General features: G+C 34.6%; 1 protein-coding gene across 4 annotated transcripts in view; it reads right to left on the bottom strand.

The window, feature by feature from the left end:
- The window catches only part of myocd (myocardin), a 35,174-nt gene extending 13,539 nt beyond the window's left edge, over positions 1-21,635 (bottom strand). For all 4 annotated transcript variants that reach the window (XM_051124003.1, XM_051124004.1, XM_051124005.1 and 1 more), the window contains exons 1-6: positions 21,476-21,635; positions 14,600-14,665; positions 9,394-9,449; positions 8,586-8,661; positions 8,039-8,203; positions 847-1,022 (exon numbers count right to left, since the gene is read on the bottom strand). In XM_051124003.1, the coding sequence (XP_050979960.1) occupies positions 847-1,022; positions 8,039-8,203; positions 8,586-8,661; positions 9,394-9,449; positions 14,600-14,665; positions 21,476-21,530 (594 nt within the window). In that variant the 5' untranslated portion in view covers positions 21,531-21,635. The remainder of the gene's footprint in view (positions 1-846; positions 1,023-8,038; positions 8,204-8,585; positions 8,662-9,393; positions 9,450-14,599; positions 14,666-21,475) is intronic.
- Positions 21,636-22,278: the final 643 nt, after the last annotated feature.

The raw sequence follows: 22,278 nt of genomic DNA, 5'->3' as shown, positions 1-22,278 counted from the left end.
TCACACATATGACCAACAGTGTTTTATAATTTATTATATGTATATTTTTTGTTGCTATTGTTTTCTTCTGTATTCAACCATATAAGAAAAAAAGCAATAAAACGGTAATTATATGTTTTATGAACATATAATAACATACAATATCTTATTATATGTTTTTATTTATTTATTTGGTACTCTACCAGTCAAAAGTTTTTGAACAGTAAGATTTTTAATGTTTTTAAAGAAGTCTATTCTGTTCACCAAGCCTGCATTTATTTGTTCCAAAGTACAGCAAAAGCAGTAAAATTGTGAAATATTTTTACTATTTAAAATACTTGTTTTCTATTTGAATATATTTTAAAATGTAATTTATTCCTGTGATCAAAGATACATTTTCAGCATCATTACTCCAGTCTTCAGTGTCACATGATCCTTTAGAAATCATTCTAATATGCCGATTTGCTGTTCGAGAAACATTATTATCAATTTATCAACAGTTTAATACATTTATTTGATTATTTTATGAATAGAAAGATCCAAAGATCAGCATTTATCTGAAATGAAAAGGTTTTGTAACATTATACACTATACCATTCAAAACCTTTGGCGTGAGTATAGTATTTTTTTTACTTGTATTTAGCAAGGATGCTTTAAATTGGTGATAAAGACATTTATAATGTTTCAAAAGATAACTATTTGAGATAAATGCTGTTCTTCTGAACTTTCTATTCATCATCAAAGAAACCGGAAAAAATTCTACTCAGCTGTTTTCAACATAATAACACTTTTAAATTTCTTCATTCATTCCAGCTGTTTGCGGTGTCCTCGTTGTTTGTTTTTGCTGTGCTTTGTACGGTGACTCACGTGCTCAGTGTTGGTAAGTGTCGGAGAGCTCGAGCCGCTGCTCTTGTTCTCTGTAAGCGCTTCCGCCGAACTCTGTGACTCTTCACTGTGTGGCTGATCTGGAGACAGACTCTCACTGCTGCTGTCCTCCTCAAACGCATATGAGTCCTCCTGCTGCGGGAACTTCCCATGGTTCACTGCGGAGATACGAGAGGGGAGATACAGACTCAAACACAGTCAGATAAACTCAGAGAAGATCAATCCAACAGCAAAACAAAGAGAAGATAAGGAAAACAAATGCACAGAGAGCAGCGAACGTGAACGAGACTGATTAACATCTCAACGCCAGCAGTGTTTGACAGAATTACAGCCTCTGAACTCCGTGTCTGTGTAAATATTTGACTGAAAGTCTGTTTGTGTCTGATGCATGTGTGTGTGTGCTAAGCGCGTGCCAGAACACCGATGCGTGTGCCAGTGCTGAAAGTGCGTCACCGTTTGTCATGTGCACAGAGTTGAACACTTGTGATGCAGTGACAGGAGCCTGATAGAGCACAGGTCACACAAGGGGTCACGAGAGGTCACTGTGTGTATGTGTGTGTGTGTGTGTGATATCTGAGCATGTGAGCTGGCAGCAGCAGTGCAGGGACTGGTTTCAATCAGCACAAGCTCTCTCTCAGTTAGGCACACAGGCACACACACTGGTTTCCATGTTTTACGGGTCCATTCTGTAGGTGTAATGGTTTTTCTACTGTACAAACTGTATTTTCTATCCACTTACCCTAAACCTACATCTCACACAAAATTAATTCTGTATGATTTATGAGCTTGTTTCTTCATGGTGACAAAAAAAAGTGTCCACAATGTCAAAATTTGCTTGTATTACTATCCTTGTTGGGACATTTGGTCCCCATAATGTAGGGAATACCGGGTACACACACATACACACACTCTCTCACTCTAATGTGTGAGTTATTTCCTTCTCATGTTGATGTTGGACGGTTGTAGTGTTTTGATGAGGTCCATTGAGCTCCCCACTGCCCACTTACTCTATCTTAGATCATCTGAAACAGTGTTTGCCCTTTGAAAATGCCTCATCTGTGTAATGCCATTTCTTTATTTACAGTTTTTTTTGCTTTCAGTTGCAAAAACCATCTTGCACAAGATGCAAAACATTACGCATCTCTTGCAAACAAAAAACTACTACTTTCAAATCTATCAAACTCTTATAAAAATGGTGTTTTGCATAGTAACTCTATACACAAACATAGAATGATTAGCCATACACATGCCAAACTACACATCGATACAACAAATGTAAACCACTACTATCTGTAATGTGTTTGTTTAGTGCACAGGTGTTTGTCACAGCACTAACACGTACACTACCGTCATTAAGACTGCATTTATTTGATCAAAAATACAGAAAAAATGTTATTACAATATAATATAATGTTTTTTATTTTAATATACTTTAAAATATAATTTATTCCTGTGATGCAAAGCTGAATTTTCATCAGCTGTTACTCCAGTCTTAAGTGTGATTTATTATCAGTGCTGGAAACAGTTGTGTTGCTTAATTTTTTTTGGAACCTGTGATTTTTTAAAGTAAAAAAACAACAACATTTATTTAAAATAGAAATCTTTTCTAACAATATACACTACTGTTCAAAAGTTTATTCTACTGTTCAGAACTTTTATTCACCAAGGATGTGTTAAATTAATAAAACATGATACCGTAGATTTACATTGTTAGAATAGATTTATATTTTGCATTAAAGCTGTTCTTTTTAACTTGTTATTCATCAAAGAATCCTGAAAAATGAATCACAGGTTCCAAAAGAATATTTGGCAGCACAACTGTTTCCAACATTTCTAATAATAAATCAGCATATTAGAATGATTTCTGAAGGATCATGTGACACTTAAGACTGGGGTAACAGCTGATGAAAATTCAGCTTTGTATCACAGGAATAAATTATATTTTAAAGTATATTAAAATAAATAACATTGTTTTATATTGTAATAACAATTTGCAGTATTATTGTTTTTATTCTGTATTTTTGATCAAATAAATCACAATAAACAAATGCAGTCTTGATGAGCATAAGAGACTTCTTTAAAAAACATTACAAGTCTTACTGATGACCAACTTTTGAGTGGCAGTGTATGTATGTGCAAAAATACACTGTTTATACAGTATGCAGGGGTATAATGGTACATGTATTCGCCCCGAACCGTCACAGTACAGACATCATAGTTCGGTTCAGGTTAAAAAACAAGAACGGCCACGAGAACAAGAATGGCCAGAGATGCACCAGTTTACTGGCTATAATTCGGAACCAGTTTTTAGATTTATTTTGGCTGACCTTGAATTGCACACAAACTCGATTTGCAATCATTTCCCAAAAATTTAATTTGTGCAGAATTTTTATGAAATCTGTAAAGAGGAGAAAATACTGTACTATGCAGACAAATATGTGGGGGTTGATATGAAAGTACCTCTGCGAGGAACTGACCATCTTCAGAAATGTTTAGATGGTACTTTCTTTTCCTCCCCATAATGCATATTAAAGTAGTGTTTCAGCACAGCTGATTTGTTTACAGTGGTAACCAGGAAAGCTGTTCCATAAGCACCACCTGCTGTCAGCGAACAAAATTGCATTTTCATTCAGTCCGTCTGCTGATTTTGTTTCGTGCAGGTGTTCAGTGTAGCATAATATCACAAATCGGAAGTCTATTCTGTTTTTTGCTTAAAATCCTTAAGTAATACAGTCTACCAGTCAGAAATGTTTGAATCTTGAGTAAGATTTTTTTTATGTTTTTAAAGTCTCTTCTGCTCACCAAGCCTGCATGTATTTGATCCAAAGTACAGCAACAACAGCACAATTTTGAAATATTTTTACCATTTAAAATAACTGTTTTCTATTTGAATATATTTTAAATTGTAATTTATTCCTGTGATTTCAAAGCTGAATTTTTAGCATCATTACTCCAGTCACATGATCCTTCAGAAATCATTCTAATATTCTGAATTGGTGCTCAAGAAAAAAAAAAAAAAAAAAAAAATGTTGAAAACTATGTTGAAAACAGCCAAGTACAATTTTTTCAGGTTTCTTTGATGAATAGAACAGCATTTATCTGAACAAGAAATCTTTTGTAACATTATAAATTTGTCATCACTTAATCGTCTTAATCATCACTTTTGGTCAATTTAAAGCATCCTTGCTAAATAAAAGTATTAATTTCTATAATTTATTTCCCAAAAAGCAAACAAACGAACAAAAAAAAAAAAAATAAAAAAAATAAAAAATAATAATAATAATAATAAATAATATATATATATATATATATATATATATATATACATACTGACTTCTTTCAGATAAATGCTGATCTTTGGATCTGTCTCATCAAAGAATTCTGAAAAACTGTTTTAAATATTGATAATAATAATAATAATAATAATGATAATAATGTTTCATGAACAGCAAATCAGCATATTAGAATGATTTCTGAAGGATTATGTGAGGAGTAATGATGCTGAAAATTCAGCTTTGATCACAGAAATAAATTACATTTTAACATATATTTACATAGAAAACACTTATCTTAAATTAAATAATATTTTACTATTTTACTGTATTTTTTAATCAGAAATTTGCAGACTTGTGAGCATAAGAGAATTCTTTAAAAATCTTACTGTTCGAGTAATTCAAATAAAAAACAACTGCTCATGCTACATGTATGTAGTGCTACTGTCTGTTCAAAATAAATGAACAAATACATTTCCTGTAGTACTGAACTCGTATCGAACCGCGACCCCAAAACCGAGGTATGTACCGTGGGTTCTGTGTACAGTTACACCCCTAACAGCATGTATGCACATATGAATCATTTTTACAGCTGCTGCTTTAAAGCAGAATTTCTTATGCTTTCAAACAATCTGTATTGTATGAAGTGTGATAAAAAATAAAGGTTACTTGACTTGCATGCAAAAATGCAACGCTAAAAAGTGTATTTGTTTCTCATAAAACAGTTTTGATTTCTAAGTGATCAATATAGCTATATTAGCTCTATAAAAAGAAATGCAAGGGGGTAAAAATCATTTATCTCTTCTTCAAAACATTGAGTTTTGATTTCTGAGTGACAAATGATGTCTGAATGTTTTGACATGTTATCATTGGCTGTAGGTAATCAGTAAATAAGCATGGCTTTTAAAACGCAGTGTTTCCCCAAATGAAACACAAGAGCTGTTTGTTTTGAACTATGTGTCTAATGTAGAGAACTGTGTTTAACATTTTGCAAAAGGTCGGTTTTATAACTGCAAATTAAATGTTAAAGCAGATAATTTGCTTGCAGATAATTTGTTTGCAGACTTGGTTTGTAGAATCGTTATATGAGTGAATGGTTTCACTAAATGAGCCTCAATTACGACTTCTCGTGTGTAAGCAATTTTAAAAAACTCTAATGGAAAGTTTTATCCTGTGCACTAACAGGCAGATGTCATGCATCTCATGCACATTTGAAAAGAGACTGTTCAGAGTCGATTTGACAACACAGCAGACTGCAGAGAGAAGTTTGTTCAACATATATATATTTTAAATTGAAACGGCAGAAGTCTAGCCGTCCTAACGGTGAGCTGAGCATTCTGGGCAGGGCGTCTCAGACGGTCACATCGGCTCTGTCTGCTCAAACACCTTTGTAGGTGGTTCGACGGAGCCACATAAATCACGTCGAGTCAAAACAGAGAATGAGGGGGACATTCATTTGATCTCCAGCGAACAGGGTGGATCTAAATACAGCTGCTGTTTGTCTCAATAAAACATGCTGCTCTTCCAGCAGAGGTAATATAAACCATCGCCCCCAGCCTCACGCGGCTTATGCAACACATTCAGTCGCAGCCTCAGGGGAAACATGGACATGTTTACTTTCGGCATGTCCGAAAACACTGGATCTCAGCGCACAACATACTGCGGTCGGACGACATAGTAAACACAGCGCGAGTTAATGCCCGTGAGCGAGAGCCGACGGCCTCCTAAATCAAGCTGTGTTTGTTGAGCCAGAGGTTGGGAGGATTGTGAGGAATCTTGCTCAACATCACTAGTGAGGAATGCACTCATGCAAAGAAGATGCAGAAAGATGCAACAAAAAGTCATGATGTGAATTCAGGAGTCAGTGATGTAACAGCAAAAAAAAAAGTAAAAAAATAAATCAATAAACGGAGCAATTCCAATAGGGTTCTCGCACTGCAGTGCTCAGGCCTTAAAAAACAATTAACTTAACTAATTAAGTTTAGATATTAAGTTTATTTCTTAAATATTATATAAGAATTAAGTTTATTTTTCCAACCCCACAGACAGGTTTTTTAAGCAAAAACCAACTTAATTTTGACTTAATTATCACTAAATGTATCTTGATTTAAAGGGATAGTTCACACAAAAATGAAAATTGTCAACACATGTGAAAGAATGTTGGTGATCAAAGTATGGAGAAAGAAAAAAAAAAAAAAAAAAAAAAACTATATATAGAACCAAACAGTTGACGGTAGCCATTGACCTTCATATATATATTTCATATTTCATCAATCAAATTCTTTTTTTCCTTCATACTATCGATGTCAATGGCTACCGTCAACTTTTTTTTTTTTCAAATATTTTTTTTTCCAACTAGTGGAAGTCAATGGCTCAATCAAATTCTTTTTTTATCTTTCATACTTTGTAGGTCAGTGGGTACTGTTGTAATTAACACTAAATATATCTTGATTTAAAGGGACAGCTCACCCAAAAATGAAAATTTTGAACATATTTTGAATAATGTTGGTAATAATATACCGCCAACTGTTTGGTTCCATTTTTTTCCCCATACTATGGAAGTCATGGAAGTTTGGTTCAATATTTCTTACATACTATGGAAGTCAATGGCTACCGTCAACTGTTTGGATCCATGTATAGTTTTTTCCATACTATGGAAGTTAACAACTGTTTGGTCCAATGTTTCTTCCATACTATGGTAGTAAATGGCTACCATCAACTGTTTGGTTCTATATGTAGGTTTTTTTTTTTTTTTTTTTTCCATACTATGGAAGTAATTGATTACCGTCAATTGTTTGGTATCATAAATATATAGGTTTTTTTTGCATACTATGGAAGTTAATGGGTACCGTCAATTGTTTGGTAGCAAAAATGTATATTTTTTCTATACTATGAAAGTTAAGAAATGTTTGGTTCAAAATTTCTTCTATACTGTGGAAGTCAATGGCTACCGTCAACTGTCTGATTCCATATATATTTTTTCTATACTATGAAAGTTAACAACTGTTTGGTTCAATATTTCTACTATACTATGGAAGTCAATGGGTACCGTCAACTGTTTAGTTCCATATAATTTCTTTTTTTTCTTTCACACTATGGTAGTCAATGGCTACCATCAACTGTTTGGTTATATATACATAGATAGATAGATAGATATTTTTTCATACTATGGAAGTTAACAACTGTTTGGTTCAATATTTCTTCTATACTACTGAAGTCAGTGGGTACTGTCAATTGTTTGGTAGCATAAATTTATATTTTTTCCAAGTCATGGAAGTTTGGTTCAATATTTCTTCCATACTATGAAAGTCGATGGCTACCGTCAACTGTTTGGTTACATATATTTTTTTTTTTCAATACTATGGAAGTGAACGGCTACCGTCAGCATTTTTGTTCCACATATATATACATACATTTTTTTTTCTATAGAAGTCAGTGGCTACTCTCAACTGTTTGGTTCCATATCATTTTTTTTTTCCCTTCCATACTATGGATGTCAATGGCTACCGTCACCTGTTTGGTTCCATATATATATATTTTTTCCATACTATGGAAGTTAACAACTGTTTGGTTCTATATTTCTTACATACTATGGAAATCTATGGGTACTGTCAACTATTTGGTACCATTTCATTTCTTTTCTTTTTCTCCCATGCTATGGAAGTCAGTCGCTACTGTCAACTGTTTGATTACCCACATTCTTCTTTTGTGTTCAACAGTAAAATGAAATTCATACAGAAACATGCAAAATTGTCAAAATTGTGAATTTTTATTTTTGGGTGAACTATACCTTAAGAATGTTTAGATGAAACCAGACACAAATACTGGAGGAAGAACCGATTTTTTTGCAGTATAGCAGTGGTTAGTGAAGACCATGAGATGAATGAGTTTTGCTCTGATACCTTTCATAGCCGCTTCTTTAACGGTGGAATCAACAGGGATGATGTTCTTCTCCACCAGCTCCAGTGGCCCCGGTCTGAGAGCGATTCTCTCATTCAGGTTGTCGGCCAGTCTGGCTCGCTTCAGTTTCGTCTGCGAGTCGTGTGCGGGACCTTCAGTGGCAGGTTCTGCAGTAAACACACTATTAATCCAGTACTGCAGCTCTTCAGTCAAACACACACATGATGCAGCGCTGAGAATAACCAGTTATCGTGTCACACGCCGCTCAGATCGAAGCGTCAAACGCAGTACTGCAAACAGTCCGACGGCCAGAAAACATGCGCTTTCAACACACTGATGACATGATACATTCACAGCATGCAATCAAGTCAATGTTATAATGTTATCTGAATCATTTATTTACACTGTAAGTAAAACAGATTATTAAAGGTAGTTTCACAGTAAAATACTATTCAATTCAATGTGTTACTTGCTATTTCTTTGTAGTTGTGAAATTTACAAGCAATTTCTGAGTTTCTAAATGTTATTTTTATTTTTTAAAGCTCTTACCTTGTAGAATATGCATGTTGACAAGCTCTGATTTCTCTGGTCGACTTCTGATTTTGTGTTTTAAATAATCTCCAGTCTGCAACATCAAATATTATAAAACATTACATTTAATGAGTTGGATTTCTACACACTTTCACAATAATTCTGTAGAGCTGATTTATAACTGAATCAAATTAGTTTCATAATTGAAAGACTGTTTTCAGAAATTTTTTTCCTTTTTATTTATTAATTTATTTCTTTAATGAAACGAATGTACAACATTTTAGTAACGTGATGTTTTTTAATTTAATAATTTGCATTTTTAAGGGATTTAATGCTACTAAATTGTATTTACGGAAAAGTTATAAACCATTTATTACCTGATAAACAGTTTTTTAACATGAAATGATTGTGGCTGTGTTCTCGTAGCAAGTGCCAAAACCTTTACCGAGTTTCATACCATTCCGATGAAGTCAAAATTGATGTCAAAAATGACCAAACAACACCAGAGGTTAAACTGAACTCAATCAACTTTTAACTGAACTGATCTAAATTAAATTAATATGATGATGTTTCACTGCTTCATCATTGTTTCTGTTATTCATAACTGTAAAGCGGCTTTGACACAATCTGTATTTCATAAAGTGCTATAGAAATAAATATGACTTGATTTGAGCAGGACAAGACAACTAACAAGTACTGGTGTCAGAAAATGATTCTATTTCTCAGTCAAAATTATTTCTCGCGTGGCAGAAGTCGTTGACAGCGTGTGCCGCGTGACTTTGTTTGTGAAGGATTCTTTGCGATATCGTTGTTTGGTTCTTCTAACCTTGGATCGCTCAAGACTTTTCCTCTGTTCGTGGAACGCAGCCGGACTCTTCAAGGCTGGAAAAACAAATGAGAAACTGAGTAAATGCGACCATTTATCTGTGAACACACAGTCAGTGAATCTTACATAAATCATCTCTGCCAGCGTCTGATCTGCCCTGTGTTTCTCTGCTAAAGCTGAATTTAGTCTTGAATCAAACGTCTGACTGATACAGACAGACAAACTCATTGCTATCAAAGTTGTTTTCTTACTGCAAATGATAAAACGAGTAAAAGTAAATCATAAGCACTTCATCTGAAGACCAAAATCTCTTTTGACTTTCACCAATAACCAACTACCACATTAGATTTTTTTGCCCAGGTCAGCATCATTCATGATTTCTTCAAAAAATGTAAAAATGTATGACTATTCTGTTGTTGAACAGCACAGCTGTTGGGTAATCTGAGGTCTGACATTGACATTCAACACACGGCTGACTTACTGTTATGTTACTGGGAATTTTTATAGTGTTTTCTACAGTAGTTCTGCTTAGGTGTGTCTCATTGCATACTAGAATCCAGAAAACATGGAACAGGCAAAACACAAATAAACTAAGACTAATCAAACATCACAGACATCAAGAAATTAAAACTGACACAAGACAGTGGTGAACCAACATTAAACAATTTTAAAGGATTCAGACAACTAAAGAACATCTTAAAAGCACATAAAAACAACATACAGGACACATTTCCTACAAAATATCATTTTTACAGAAAGTTTTGCAATGCATCACACTTTCATCACTCTTTCTGCTATTCATCACATTAATGTGTCACAGTAAAAATTAAAGAATTACTATTCAATTATTTTATTTTAATTTCATATAATTTAATTAAAGACTGGGTATTTTTTTAAGCATAAATCTAACTATTTTTTTTACATTTTATTTTTAAGATGTTTTTTTATTATTATTATTTTTTTTTTTATGAAAGTCAATGACTGCCGTCAACTGTCTGGTTACATATTCATTCATTTATTTATTTTTTCAGTACTATGGAAGTGAATGGCTTCCATCAGCGGTTTTGTTCCAAATATTTTTTTTTTTTCTATGGAAGTCAATGGCTACCGTCACCTTTTTGGTTCCATATATAGTTTTGTTTTTCCATACTATGGAAGTTAACAACTGTATGGTTCAATATTTACTCCATACTATGGAAGTCATTGGGTACCATCAGTTGTAAAAACACATGAAAACGATATACAGGACACATTTCCTACAAAATATCATTTTTACATAAAGTTTTGCAATGCATCACTCTTTCTTCTATTCATCACATTAATGTGTCACAGTAAAAATTAAAGAATTAATATTAAATTATTATATTTTAATTCAATATAATTTAATTTTTTAATTTAACTAAAGACTGGGTATTTTTTAAGCATAAATCTAACTTTTTTATTTTTTATGGAAGTCAATGGCTACCATCAACTGTTTTGTTCCATTTTTTTTTTTCCATACTATGGAAGTCATGGAAGTTTGGTTCAATATTTCTTCCATACTTTGCAAGTCAATGGCTACCGCCAACTGTTTTTTTTTACATATTAATTTATTATATATTTTTTTCAATACTATGGAAGTGAATGGCTACCATGTTCCAATTTTTTTTTTTTCCTATGGAAGACAGTGGCTACCATCACCTGTTTAGTTCCATATATCGTTTTTTTCTTTCCACACTATGGAAAGTTAACAACTGTTTGGTTCAATATTTACTCCATACTATGGAAGTCAATGGGTACCGTCAGTTGTAAAAACACATGAAAACGATATACAGGAAACATTTCCTACAAAATATTATTTTTACAGCAAGTTTGGCAATGCATCACTCTTCTATTCATCACATTAATGTGTCACTGTAAAAATTAGAGAATTAATATTCAATTATCATATTTTAATTGAATATAATTTAATGAATAATTTAACTAAAGACCAGGTATTATTTAAGTATAAATCTAACTTTTTTTTTTTTTTTTTTTTTTTTTTTATATGGAAGACAATGGCTACCGTCACCTGTTTGGTTCCATATATAGTTTTTTTTTTTTTTTCATACTATGGAAAGTTAACAGCTGTTTAGTTCAATATTTACTCCATACTACGGAAGTCAGTGGGTACCGTCAGTTGTAAAAACACATGAAAACGATATACAGGACTAATTTCCTACAAAATATAATTTTTACAATTGATATTTTGCAATGCAAGTTTTGCAATGCATCACTCTTTCATCACTCTTTCTTCTATTCATCACATTAATGTGTCACTGTAAAAATTAAAGAATTAATATTCAATTATTATATTTTAACTCAATATCATTTAATTAATTAATTTAACTAAAGACTGGGTATTTTTAAGCATAAATCTAACAATTTTTTTTTATTTATTTTTTAAATGTATTTATTTTTAAAGGCAATGGGAAAGGATAAATACTATCTATTCTATGAAACTTTTATCTGATATATCCTCTAAAAAACTTTAATATATTATGCAATTTTTCATCTCAAGTCAATGTAACTTAAAGGGATAGTTCACCCAAAAATGAAAATAACTGTCATTGTCATAATTTACTCTCCCAGTTGTTCTAAACCTAATTAAAAATAATTCCATGATTTATTTGTTTAATGCAGATCATGGCATATATTTTATCAACATGTATGTACAATATATATATATATATATATATATGCAAATTTAATTTAAAATTATGTTTTTATCTTTAAAATTATCCTGATATGTTGGACTTCTGTCACTTTTTGCTCTAATAATTAGGTTTATAATGCTACACCTTTAGTTTTACTTTCTGTTTCTGTGTCAGTTTTTGTTTCAATGGTTCTTAAAAAGATTGCACAGACATACAGTATCCTTACATTACTACAGAAGTAAAAGAAGAGAAAATCCAAGTCAGAGAAAAGAGGCTGTGAAAAGCAGACTCTCAAGACACACGCAGCTCCTTAGACACACGCCTGACCGCTGCTCTGACTGTCTAATGAGGAGCAGATGTGCTCAGAGAAATGTACACACACCACATACGTGCAAAACCACAGTGGAGATTGAAATATCACCTCCACTGAAGAATGTAACCAATTGCATAATTCCAGCCTTTGAAATGTAAGGTGCATTACGATTTATGAGATAGTTCTAGCTCTTAGCATTAGATCTCCTGCTTTCTGCTGGACGAACTCCTCACGAGATACTGCCATACATTAATAAAACAAACACTAGAACAATTGTCATAAGTCACAAGGAAGAAAACATGCAGCGAACAGGCAGTAAAAACCAAAGTAAACATGCACTTTCGAAACACTATAGTACAGCTATGCTATGTATTTAGACCAGCACCTATTTAAATGTTTAAAAAAGTGTTTATCGGAGTTTGCCGACCTTTTGTCTGCCGTAAAAAGATAAACAGCCATTGAAAGTCTTTTTTAGGAGCTCAGAACTGATCAGTCACAGATCTGTGTGGTTTATCTCCAGCAGACCTGCTGAAATCCACAGACTCCAGTGGCTGATTCTTCTCTTACATCAACACACTGGTCAACAGTTCAATTAAAACACCTAATCGCAAGCGAAAAATATAATTATGACTATATTTGATCAGAGATACTGGTATATTTATAAAAACCTAAAACGAAAGTTTCAGATACACCAGTAAGGCTGTGGTATATAAGCTGTTTTCTTTAATATATTTGTGTGTGTAGCTATGAATCATCTTACACTGCTTAAAAAAAAAAAAAAAAACGGTCATAAGGGAAAATTTTTTGATGGGGATCAAGGTCATTTATATAGGGATTATATGGGGATATGGGGATCATCGTCTGAAAGCTGAATAAATAAGCTTTCCATTGATGTATGGTTTGTTAGGATAGGGCAATATTTGGCCGAGATACAACTATTTGAAAATATGGAATCTGAGGGTGCAAAAAAACCCCCCAAACAAAATACTGAGAAAATTGCATTTAAAGTTGTCCAAATGATGTTCTTAGCAATACATATTACTAATCAAAAATTAAGTTTTTATATATTTATGGAAGGAAATTTACAAAATATCTTCATGGAACATGATCTTTACTTAATATCCTAATGATTTGTGGCATAAAAGAAAAATCAATAATTTTGACCCTTACAATGTATTGTTGGCTATTGCTACAAATATACCTGTGCTACCTAAGACTGGTTTTGTGGTCCAGGGTCGCACACACACACACACACACACATCACACATATATATATATATATATATATATATATATATATACTGAATATATACATATGTTCAAAAAAATACATTGAAAATGCATTTCATATATAGAATGACTTGAAAGACCCTCTTCTGTAGTATCCGAATTAAATTCATTTCTATATTTTGAAATCATGATGATGAATGAGCCCATTAAATAATTAAATTCTTGAAATGTAAGTAGTTTTCCAAGGCCCATTTATCATAAAAAAAAAGAAACAAAGAAAAAAACTTTTGTGCACAAAGTTTTAACACAAAGTTATGTGGTGCAAAATCATACAGGAAAAACAAAACAAACAAAAAAAATAAATAAAATAAAATAAAATAAAATAAATACAAATAAAATTATGTCATAGAGATCTTAGAGAAAAAAAAATACTGAAAGATTTCTACACACATTTTTGTAAGGTGAACAATATATTAGCGGGATTAACTCAACAGGTACATTTTAAATAGTTGTTAAATAGAAGTTTTTCTTTAAAAATTGTATAGAATTTGTTGAAAACCATACTAAATTAACATGATCCAAAAAATGAAGACATGACGACATATATGACTTACATGTCATTGCCAATAGTTTGAAAACTACTAAAGTCCTTGAGCATTCAGAATGTCCTTGATCTCATTTTCAGGTATAAAGCAAAGCTGCTTTGCCTGATCGTCTGTTTATTATCGTTCCTATCAGCTGACAGCAGTTTGAATGGGCAGATAAACTCTGCGCGTGTTCTGTGCCCAGTGCGCGTGTGTGCCAGATCCGGCTGTGTGAACCGGGCTCTTCTATGTAAATGTTAACAGGTGTGGAGTGTGTGACTGTAGTGCAGATCTTCAGCTCACGTGACGCTCGCTAGCCGACGGCGCAGTGAAAGCGGTTCAGTCATTTGTCAGATATCCATAATGCAGTGTGATGTAGTCTGAGGAGTGGAGGTGTTACTCACGAGGCATGATGCCCTGGTCAGCGAGCTGCTCTCGCGTCCTCCTCTGCTGGAGTCTCAGCTGCAGGACTGTGGGTGGAGGAGGAAACAGATAATGAATCATCATGAGAGAAGCTGGACAAATCAGACAGAAATCTGCGTCCGGAGAAGGAACACATCATCCCGTACGGACAGGCAGATGCTGCGCACACACACACACACATTAACGGGCCACCTCTTACGTTTATGAGCGCCTCCCTCCTCTCAGACTTCAGGAGGACCACACACTGAAGGAAGATTTGTTTAAAGCCAGGAGCTGTGTTTATCATAGACCTACATCCTGTTTTAAGAAATATTTGTGGGTCTGTTGCTTCATTTTTGTCTTTGTTTTGGGTGGTGTGTCTCTCATCACGGCAATCTACGCTGTCACTGCACGAGCGCCCGTGTATAAACGTCTGTGCACAATCTACTGTATGGAAGACTAAGGAAAATGAGTGGAAAAATGGCTTCGCTGATTTATAAATTACATTTTTTACGAACATTTAGTTCAACAGCAATGGGGCATTTGATTGTTTGTTTCACTCTGAATGTGTTACAGACAGATGTTATTAAAAGCTTTAGTGTTGAGGATGTTTCAGTCTCGCTTTTTTAAACCGGCTTGTTGACACTGAGCATTGGTTCATTCAGGAACAAAACAAGGAATTGTCTTTAGGAAAGAGTCGTTAAATCATTCACTTATGTGATTTGTTCAAAGCACCGATTCATTCGGAAACAAAACTAGCAACTGATTTTATGAGCGAGTCATTAAGTCACTCATTCAAGGAAATTAGTACAAAACACTGGCTCCTTCAAAAACGAAACAAGGAATTGTCTTTATGAGAAAGGCATTGAAAAAAAATCACTCATGTGATTTGTTAAAAACACTGATTCATTCAGAAACAAAACAATTAATTGTTGTAATAAGTGAGTCATTGAATCATTCACTCAAACAATTCTTCTAAAGCACTGATTATTTCAGAAACAAGTATTCATTTTTCTGTCTTTATGAGTAAATCTTTGAATCATATACTTAAGCAATTTGTTCAAACTCTAAATCATTCAGAAACAAAACAATTAACTGTCTTAATGAAAAAGTTGTTGAATCATATACTCAAGCAATTTGTTCAAACTCTGCTTTGTTCAAAATAAAACAAGTAACTGTCTTTCTGAGTGAGTCATTGAATCATTCATTTAAACAATTCTTCTGGTTAATTCAGAAACAAGTAATCGTATTTATGACTGAGTTAATAAGTCATTTATTAAAGGGATTTGTTCAAAACACTGATTTGTTCAGAAACAAAACAAGTAACTGTCTGTAAATGAATCATTGAATAATATACTCAAGCAATTTGTTCAAACTCTGATTTATCCAGGAACAAAACAAGTAACTGTCTTTATGAGTGAGTCATTGAATCATTCACTTCAACGATTCTTCTAAAGCACTGATTAATTCAGAAAGAAGTAATCATCTTTATGAGTGGGTTAATGAGTCATTCGCTTAAGCGATTTGTTCAAAAAACAGATTCATTAAGAAACTAAACAAGTTATTGTCTTTAAGAGTGATTTATTGAATCATATACTCTGGCAATTTGTTCTAACTCTGATTTATTCAGGAACAAAACAAGTCTTTATGAAAGAGTCGTTGAATCATACTCAAGCAATTTGTTTAAAACACTGATTCATTCAGAAGCAAAAGAAGTAACTGTCTTTATGAGCAAGTCATTGAATCTTCAACGATTCTTTTAAAGTATTGATTAATTCAGAAACAATTAATTGTCTTTAAGAGTTAATGAATCATTCATTAAAGCGATTTTTCAAAACACTGATTCATTCAGGAACAAAACAAGTAGCTGTCTTAATAAAAGTCATTGAATAGTTCGCTTTATTCTTCTAAAGCATTGATAATTCAGAAAAAAGGTAATCGCCTTTATGAGTGAGTCACTGAATAATTCACTCAATCGATTTGTTCAAAACTCTGATTTATTCAGGAACAAAACAAATAACTGTCTTTATAAGCGAATCATTGAATCATTCACTTCAACGATTATTCTAAAGCACTGATTAATTCAGAAACAAATAATCATCTTTATGAGTATCACAGTGTTTTGTTTAAACACTGATTCATTCAGAAGCAAAACATCAAACAAGTACTCATCTTGATGAGTGAGTGAATCATTGAATCAATTATTCAAGCAATTTTTCTTCAAAACCCTTATTTATTCAGAAACAAAACAAGTAATTGTCTTTATGAGTGAGTCATTAAATCATTCACTCAAGCAATTAATTCAATTACTGTGCGTGTTGGTAGAAAATGGTGACTGTTGACTGTATTTTTGCCTTGTTTTTCATTTTAAACCTGGTTTTCACCTCATATTTCATATTTTCTTCTCGTTTGGAACTATATTCATTGGCAGAGAAAAAAAAATAAACAAAATAAATGGTAATATTGTGTCTAAAAATGTAAGTTACTCAGTGATGTTTATTGAACTGTACAACAACATCATTTACAATTACAGTTAAATAACATTCTTGATCATGAGATACTGTTTAGATCCAGTCCCGAAGTACAAGTGTTAGTTTACGTGTGGACATGCAACGGTTCTTGTACTAGTCAATGTTCATTTGATCCTCCATTCGTTCTTTTATTTATCATCGCAATCAATCAACCGGCTGCATAATTGTGCCGTCGACACACAAGCAGGCGGATTGACTGATGGCCACGTTTCCGTAGCGCTGAGATCATGCACCAGCTATCTGCATACATCTGCTTTGGTTTAGGTCACTCAACCTGCGCTTCTGTGTCCAGCGCCAGCAACTGTCATGCACTGCAAGTATGTGGACAAACAAGAGAAATCTAATGATGTTAAGCTCTGGCACACCGACACGACCTCGCACGCACAAACAATACTAGCAGCTTTTTCGCGATCGCCGATATGAACTGAGACAAGCAGTGCCAGTCTGTTTTTTGGCAGATGGAACGAAACTTAATCTGGACCAATCTAGATCAAACTTTTAATGCTGTTTGTTCGCTATAAGAACAGTCACTGGACCTCACGCTTGCTCTCCAGAAACAGGTGAGTTCATAAAAGGCCCAAGTGGGAAAAATGCCTTCTGGCAACGTGAAACATTTTAGCAGGGCAAACGAAAGCACCAGACCCATGATTGCCCTCAGTGATTGCCCCTCAATAAGAATTATCACAGCTTTGCAGACAAACTGGATCACATAACCCTCCACAATCAAAACCAGATGATCTGACTCAATAGCACAAAAATAGCTGCAGCCGTTGTCTTCAAGGCACATACCTGCAAAAACAACTTGTACCCTGTATAATTTGTCCTAATGAGGGCAATTACGTATTAATTATACAATTGCACAATACACATGCTATGTTAGAATATCCCCATTTAAACTCCAGGACAAATTAGCGTGCACACTTCGTCTTGTTTGGGTTGCGCAAGTCTATTAAACTCAAATGTCATGAGCTGTATCAGAGGCACTGCATGACAAACGCCCTGAACTTTGATGTTAACTCCATTGCCTGTAAATAGCAAGGCTGTAATCTTGACATGACACAGGCAGCCGTGACACATGCACGTTCAGACAGACTCCGAGGCACATGGAGCAGAGTTCAGACATGAAGCACTTTATATACACTAAAAATAAAAGCTTGTCATTGGCATCTGTGGTTCCTTGAAGAACCTTTACAATCCACTAAAGCTTCTTTAAATCATTAAAATGTTTTCACACTAAGAAAAACCAAAATGGTTTCTTCTTTGGCATCGTGGTGATTGGAACCTTTTCATTCCACATAAGGTTCTTTATAGTGGAAAGGGTTCTTTAGAACAAAAATGGTTCTTCTTTTTAAGAACTGACCACTAAAAGGTTCTTTGGGGAACACAAAGTGGTTATTCTTTGACATCACTGTGATAAAACACCCATTTTTAAGAGTGTCTGCATTAAATAGTCATATGTCCATCAAGAAAACCTGTTTGATTGGCTTTTTTAAAATGAATTTCAGCTCTGAAGATCATCACGTTGATTCTCTGTGAGTGAGGAGGGATCGTAAGGTATGTTGGGAGATTTGAGTACAAACACTTTCAGTTTTAATGCATACACAAACACAGAGCAATCAGGAACCACCAATGGCTCTTTAACTTCCGTTCTGTTTTCGTGCAGAACGGAAAATGGCCTATCAAACTATTTATCAAAGCCATTGCTCAGACCCTTTCTAATCCGATGCATTAAAGGGGTCATCGGATGCCCATTTTCCACAAGCTGATATGATTCATTAGGGTCTTAATGAGAAGTCTATAACATACTTTGGTTAAAATGTCTCAGTGGTAGTGTAAAAAACACCCTTTTTACCTTGTCAAAATCAGCCCTGTTCAGAAATAGACGTTCTATTGCATGTTCCTTTACCCCACTGTGGGGTGACAAGCCGGTCTGTTTACTTTAGCCGCATTTAGCCGCGTTTCGACGTGAAACTAGCTAAACTAGCACATTATTAAGAAAGGAGATTTGCAAAGATGCATAAAAACCCTTATATTCACTTCTGCTGTAGGTGAAGCTGCATCACGAATGATTCACGCAAACATAGACGCATTTATGTAGATTGCTGGGCTCATTTCCTTCTAAAACAAAAGTAACGCTAATACTCTGCGTCTTCAGTGGCTCAGATGTCGGGAGTAAATGAGAACACCTCAATCGCTCAATCAGAGATGTTTTTGTCTTTCCTTGCACCAGAGTAGACACAATGGCAGTCGGACTGTTACAGCTCAGTCAGGACGGGTCTAAGGTAAGATGGTCATGTCAATCAACTATCATGGGAGTGGCCTGAGAAGCTGAGAATGGCTTGATTTCTTATGAAGATTACAAAAATACCACTGGGTGGATTTTTATCATAATAGGGTGGTTGTGTACACACACTGCCAGCACACATTTATGTTCAAACAACATGTAAAAGTGAGTTTTGCATGTGATGAGACTTTAAGTGTGTTTCTATCTTTTAGATCAGATTTTTCACATAAAGACAATATAAATATGGCGATTTTAGTGACCTGTGAGCACATACACTTATAGAAATAGAAGATAATAGAAGATAAAAAGGGCTTTTACCTATAGTTTACAGCAGCATTGATCAAAATTGTACAGACTCTTTCTCGCATCAGGAAATTAACCAATTACTGCCCAGATTTCTTCACTGTTTGCCATTTTCCATATGAATGTGCAATTTTGAATGTTAAAAAGTAACACTTAAAGTGTTTTCTATTTACATTAATCTAACCCAGTAACACTTGCATTTATCTTTAAAAGTGTTTTTACATATAAATGGTTTACATATGGCAATTTGATCTTTATAGACCCATTCAATGAAAACTATGGAAAGACAATAGAGAGTTTTACCTATCATTTACTAAAACTGCCCCACCACAACCACACTTTGGGCAAGTTCTCAAAAGCTCTTACAATGTGTATGTTAGTCATATTAAAAACTTCTATTGTCACCCAAAAACATTTACAGCTTTTGGTAGCCCGTGAGCTTTAACAGGTTAAACGTGTCTGTAATTCTCTTTAAAAGCACAATGACACCATTCAAAACCCTGACCTCAGATGCATGAGTATAGAAAGAGTTTAAACGGGTTATGTAATCTCATGCCGCCCATGTCCTGTTGAAGAACCTCAATGAGCCAAACACGTCCGCAGGGAACATACTGTATGATTCCTATCAGAACAGCTCAGTCACACAAACACACACATACATACTTGCTCGCCGACTGGCCAACACACACGGCTACAAACTTCACATCTGTGCTGCATCAGAGCGCTAATGTGTGCTGCTCACAACACGCCAATGTTTAAGTTCTCCCATCATGCCACTGTGTCGAACAGCATTATGTGTCCACTTCCCTTGAGCATAGGGCTCATTTCCCCTAGCTGAAGGAAGAGCTCAATTTTGTCTGTAATTTCGAGTGGTAAGCCATTACTGTGCCAAACCAGAGCGCTGCTGTGAAATCAAATGAGGAAAGCTGAGCTACAGTTTGTCTGCTGGGCCATAATTCTTGATGTTTGGCGGACAGAAGCAAAGAAGATTCTCAGAGACTCTGACATTGTGGTTATTCAGTAACGCTTTCATCAGAAAGGTGGCAGCATTGTTCACAGTACATGTACATGTTACACTGAACAGCTTCAGAAGATTTAGAGAGGCAGATGAGTTTGAAAGAAACAGAAAGGGTGAATAGTAGCAAACAGTACAAGTGTGAAGTAAATAAAGCCCAGATGTAAGAGTTTATGTTTACACCGAATGATTTCCTTCCTCAGTGTTTTTGTCTTGCTTTCCAGTACAAATATCTAAACATTTTTTAAAACAAAGATACATTTACATGAGAATGAAAAAATGTATCAAAATGATGTGTTTATGCTTTAAACAAGAAAACATCTGCAAATGTTCTCAGAAAAAATACACTAATTCAAAGGGAAAACAAAAATATATATTTCTGAGATATTTTGTTTTCTTATTTTAAGCATAAACTCTTTTGATGCATTTGTTCTTTCCCAAGTAAATATTTCTAAGAATGTTTAGATATTTGTATTAAAACAAGACAAAAATACTTAAAATCATGTTTTTGCACAGGTTAAGTGATACCTGATGACCTTTGACCCCTGTATCAAAGCACTTGAGGCTTTTGAAGCAGTGCGGCTAAAAGCGTATGCAACGATCGACAGGTACAAAACAAAAATAGTAAAGTGTATGTGTCATTCTTATGTGACATTCGTTGATAATTGTAACTCATCATGCATTAGTAAATAATCAACACTTCCTAATAAGTTGTTTTGTTTCGGAGGTGAAACAAAGATCTCACCTGATTTAAACTTGCTGCGAATCAGAATGGAATGTTCAGATCCCAGTAGAGTCATTGTGTTCCAGTGTCAAAGCATCAACCGCGTCTCATAGCACACACTATCCGCATGCATTCACAGCGCTTTGGTCCCATGCAGAACTGATTCTCTGCTCCATGAGAGAGAAACTGATATGTGGTCGCTGCTGGGAGGGTCTTAAAGCCGAGGAGGCTCGACTGAGTCCCACCTCCTTCAGCTCACACACACACACCAACACACATGCACAAACAAACCCTGAGCAACTCAAATTAACATGTGGTCGTAATTAGTAGCAGAATGATCTTCATTTAAAGTGTGGGAGACTTTAATACTTACATTCCCATATGATCTGTTAAGTGTGGTAATGTGTTGCCAATCGCTCAGTCGATATGCGTTATCTTATCTGTAGTGTTGGATTCCCCACTCGGAAAACAAGCAGCCCTTCCTCCGGCTCCCACAGGCCGTCAAAACATTTGTCGGGGCTTCGCTGCGTCTCCGGCCGGCATTAAAACAAGCACTGGCACTGAAGCGCTGCTCTTGGACGGGCTTTTGTGCAATTAGCTGTAAGTACATCTAGGATTGTGTGATGTGCCATTGTGTGGTTTCGAGCAGGCCTTTCAAATCGATTTAATCAAAAGTGTACAAATATGGAATTAAAAATAGGTGTTGAGCCGCAGGGCTTTCGTGGCAGTGCCCATTCGTTCCCCTTGTTTACTGTGTAATGCGTTCATCTGGTGCTAATCTGACTGATGACCGTGTGTCGCCACAACATCACATACTGAATGAG

This window comes from Labeo rohita, chromosome 12, assembly GCF_022985175.1.
Source record: "Labeo rohita strain BAU-BD-2019 chromosome 12, IGBB_LRoh.1.0, whole genome shotgun sequence".
NCBI classification, from domain to species: domain Eukaryota; kingdom Metazoa; phylum Chordata; class Actinopteri; order Cypriniformes; family Cyprinidae; genus Labeo; species Labeo rohita.
This window is presented reverse-complemented; position numbering and strand designations above follow the sequence as displayed.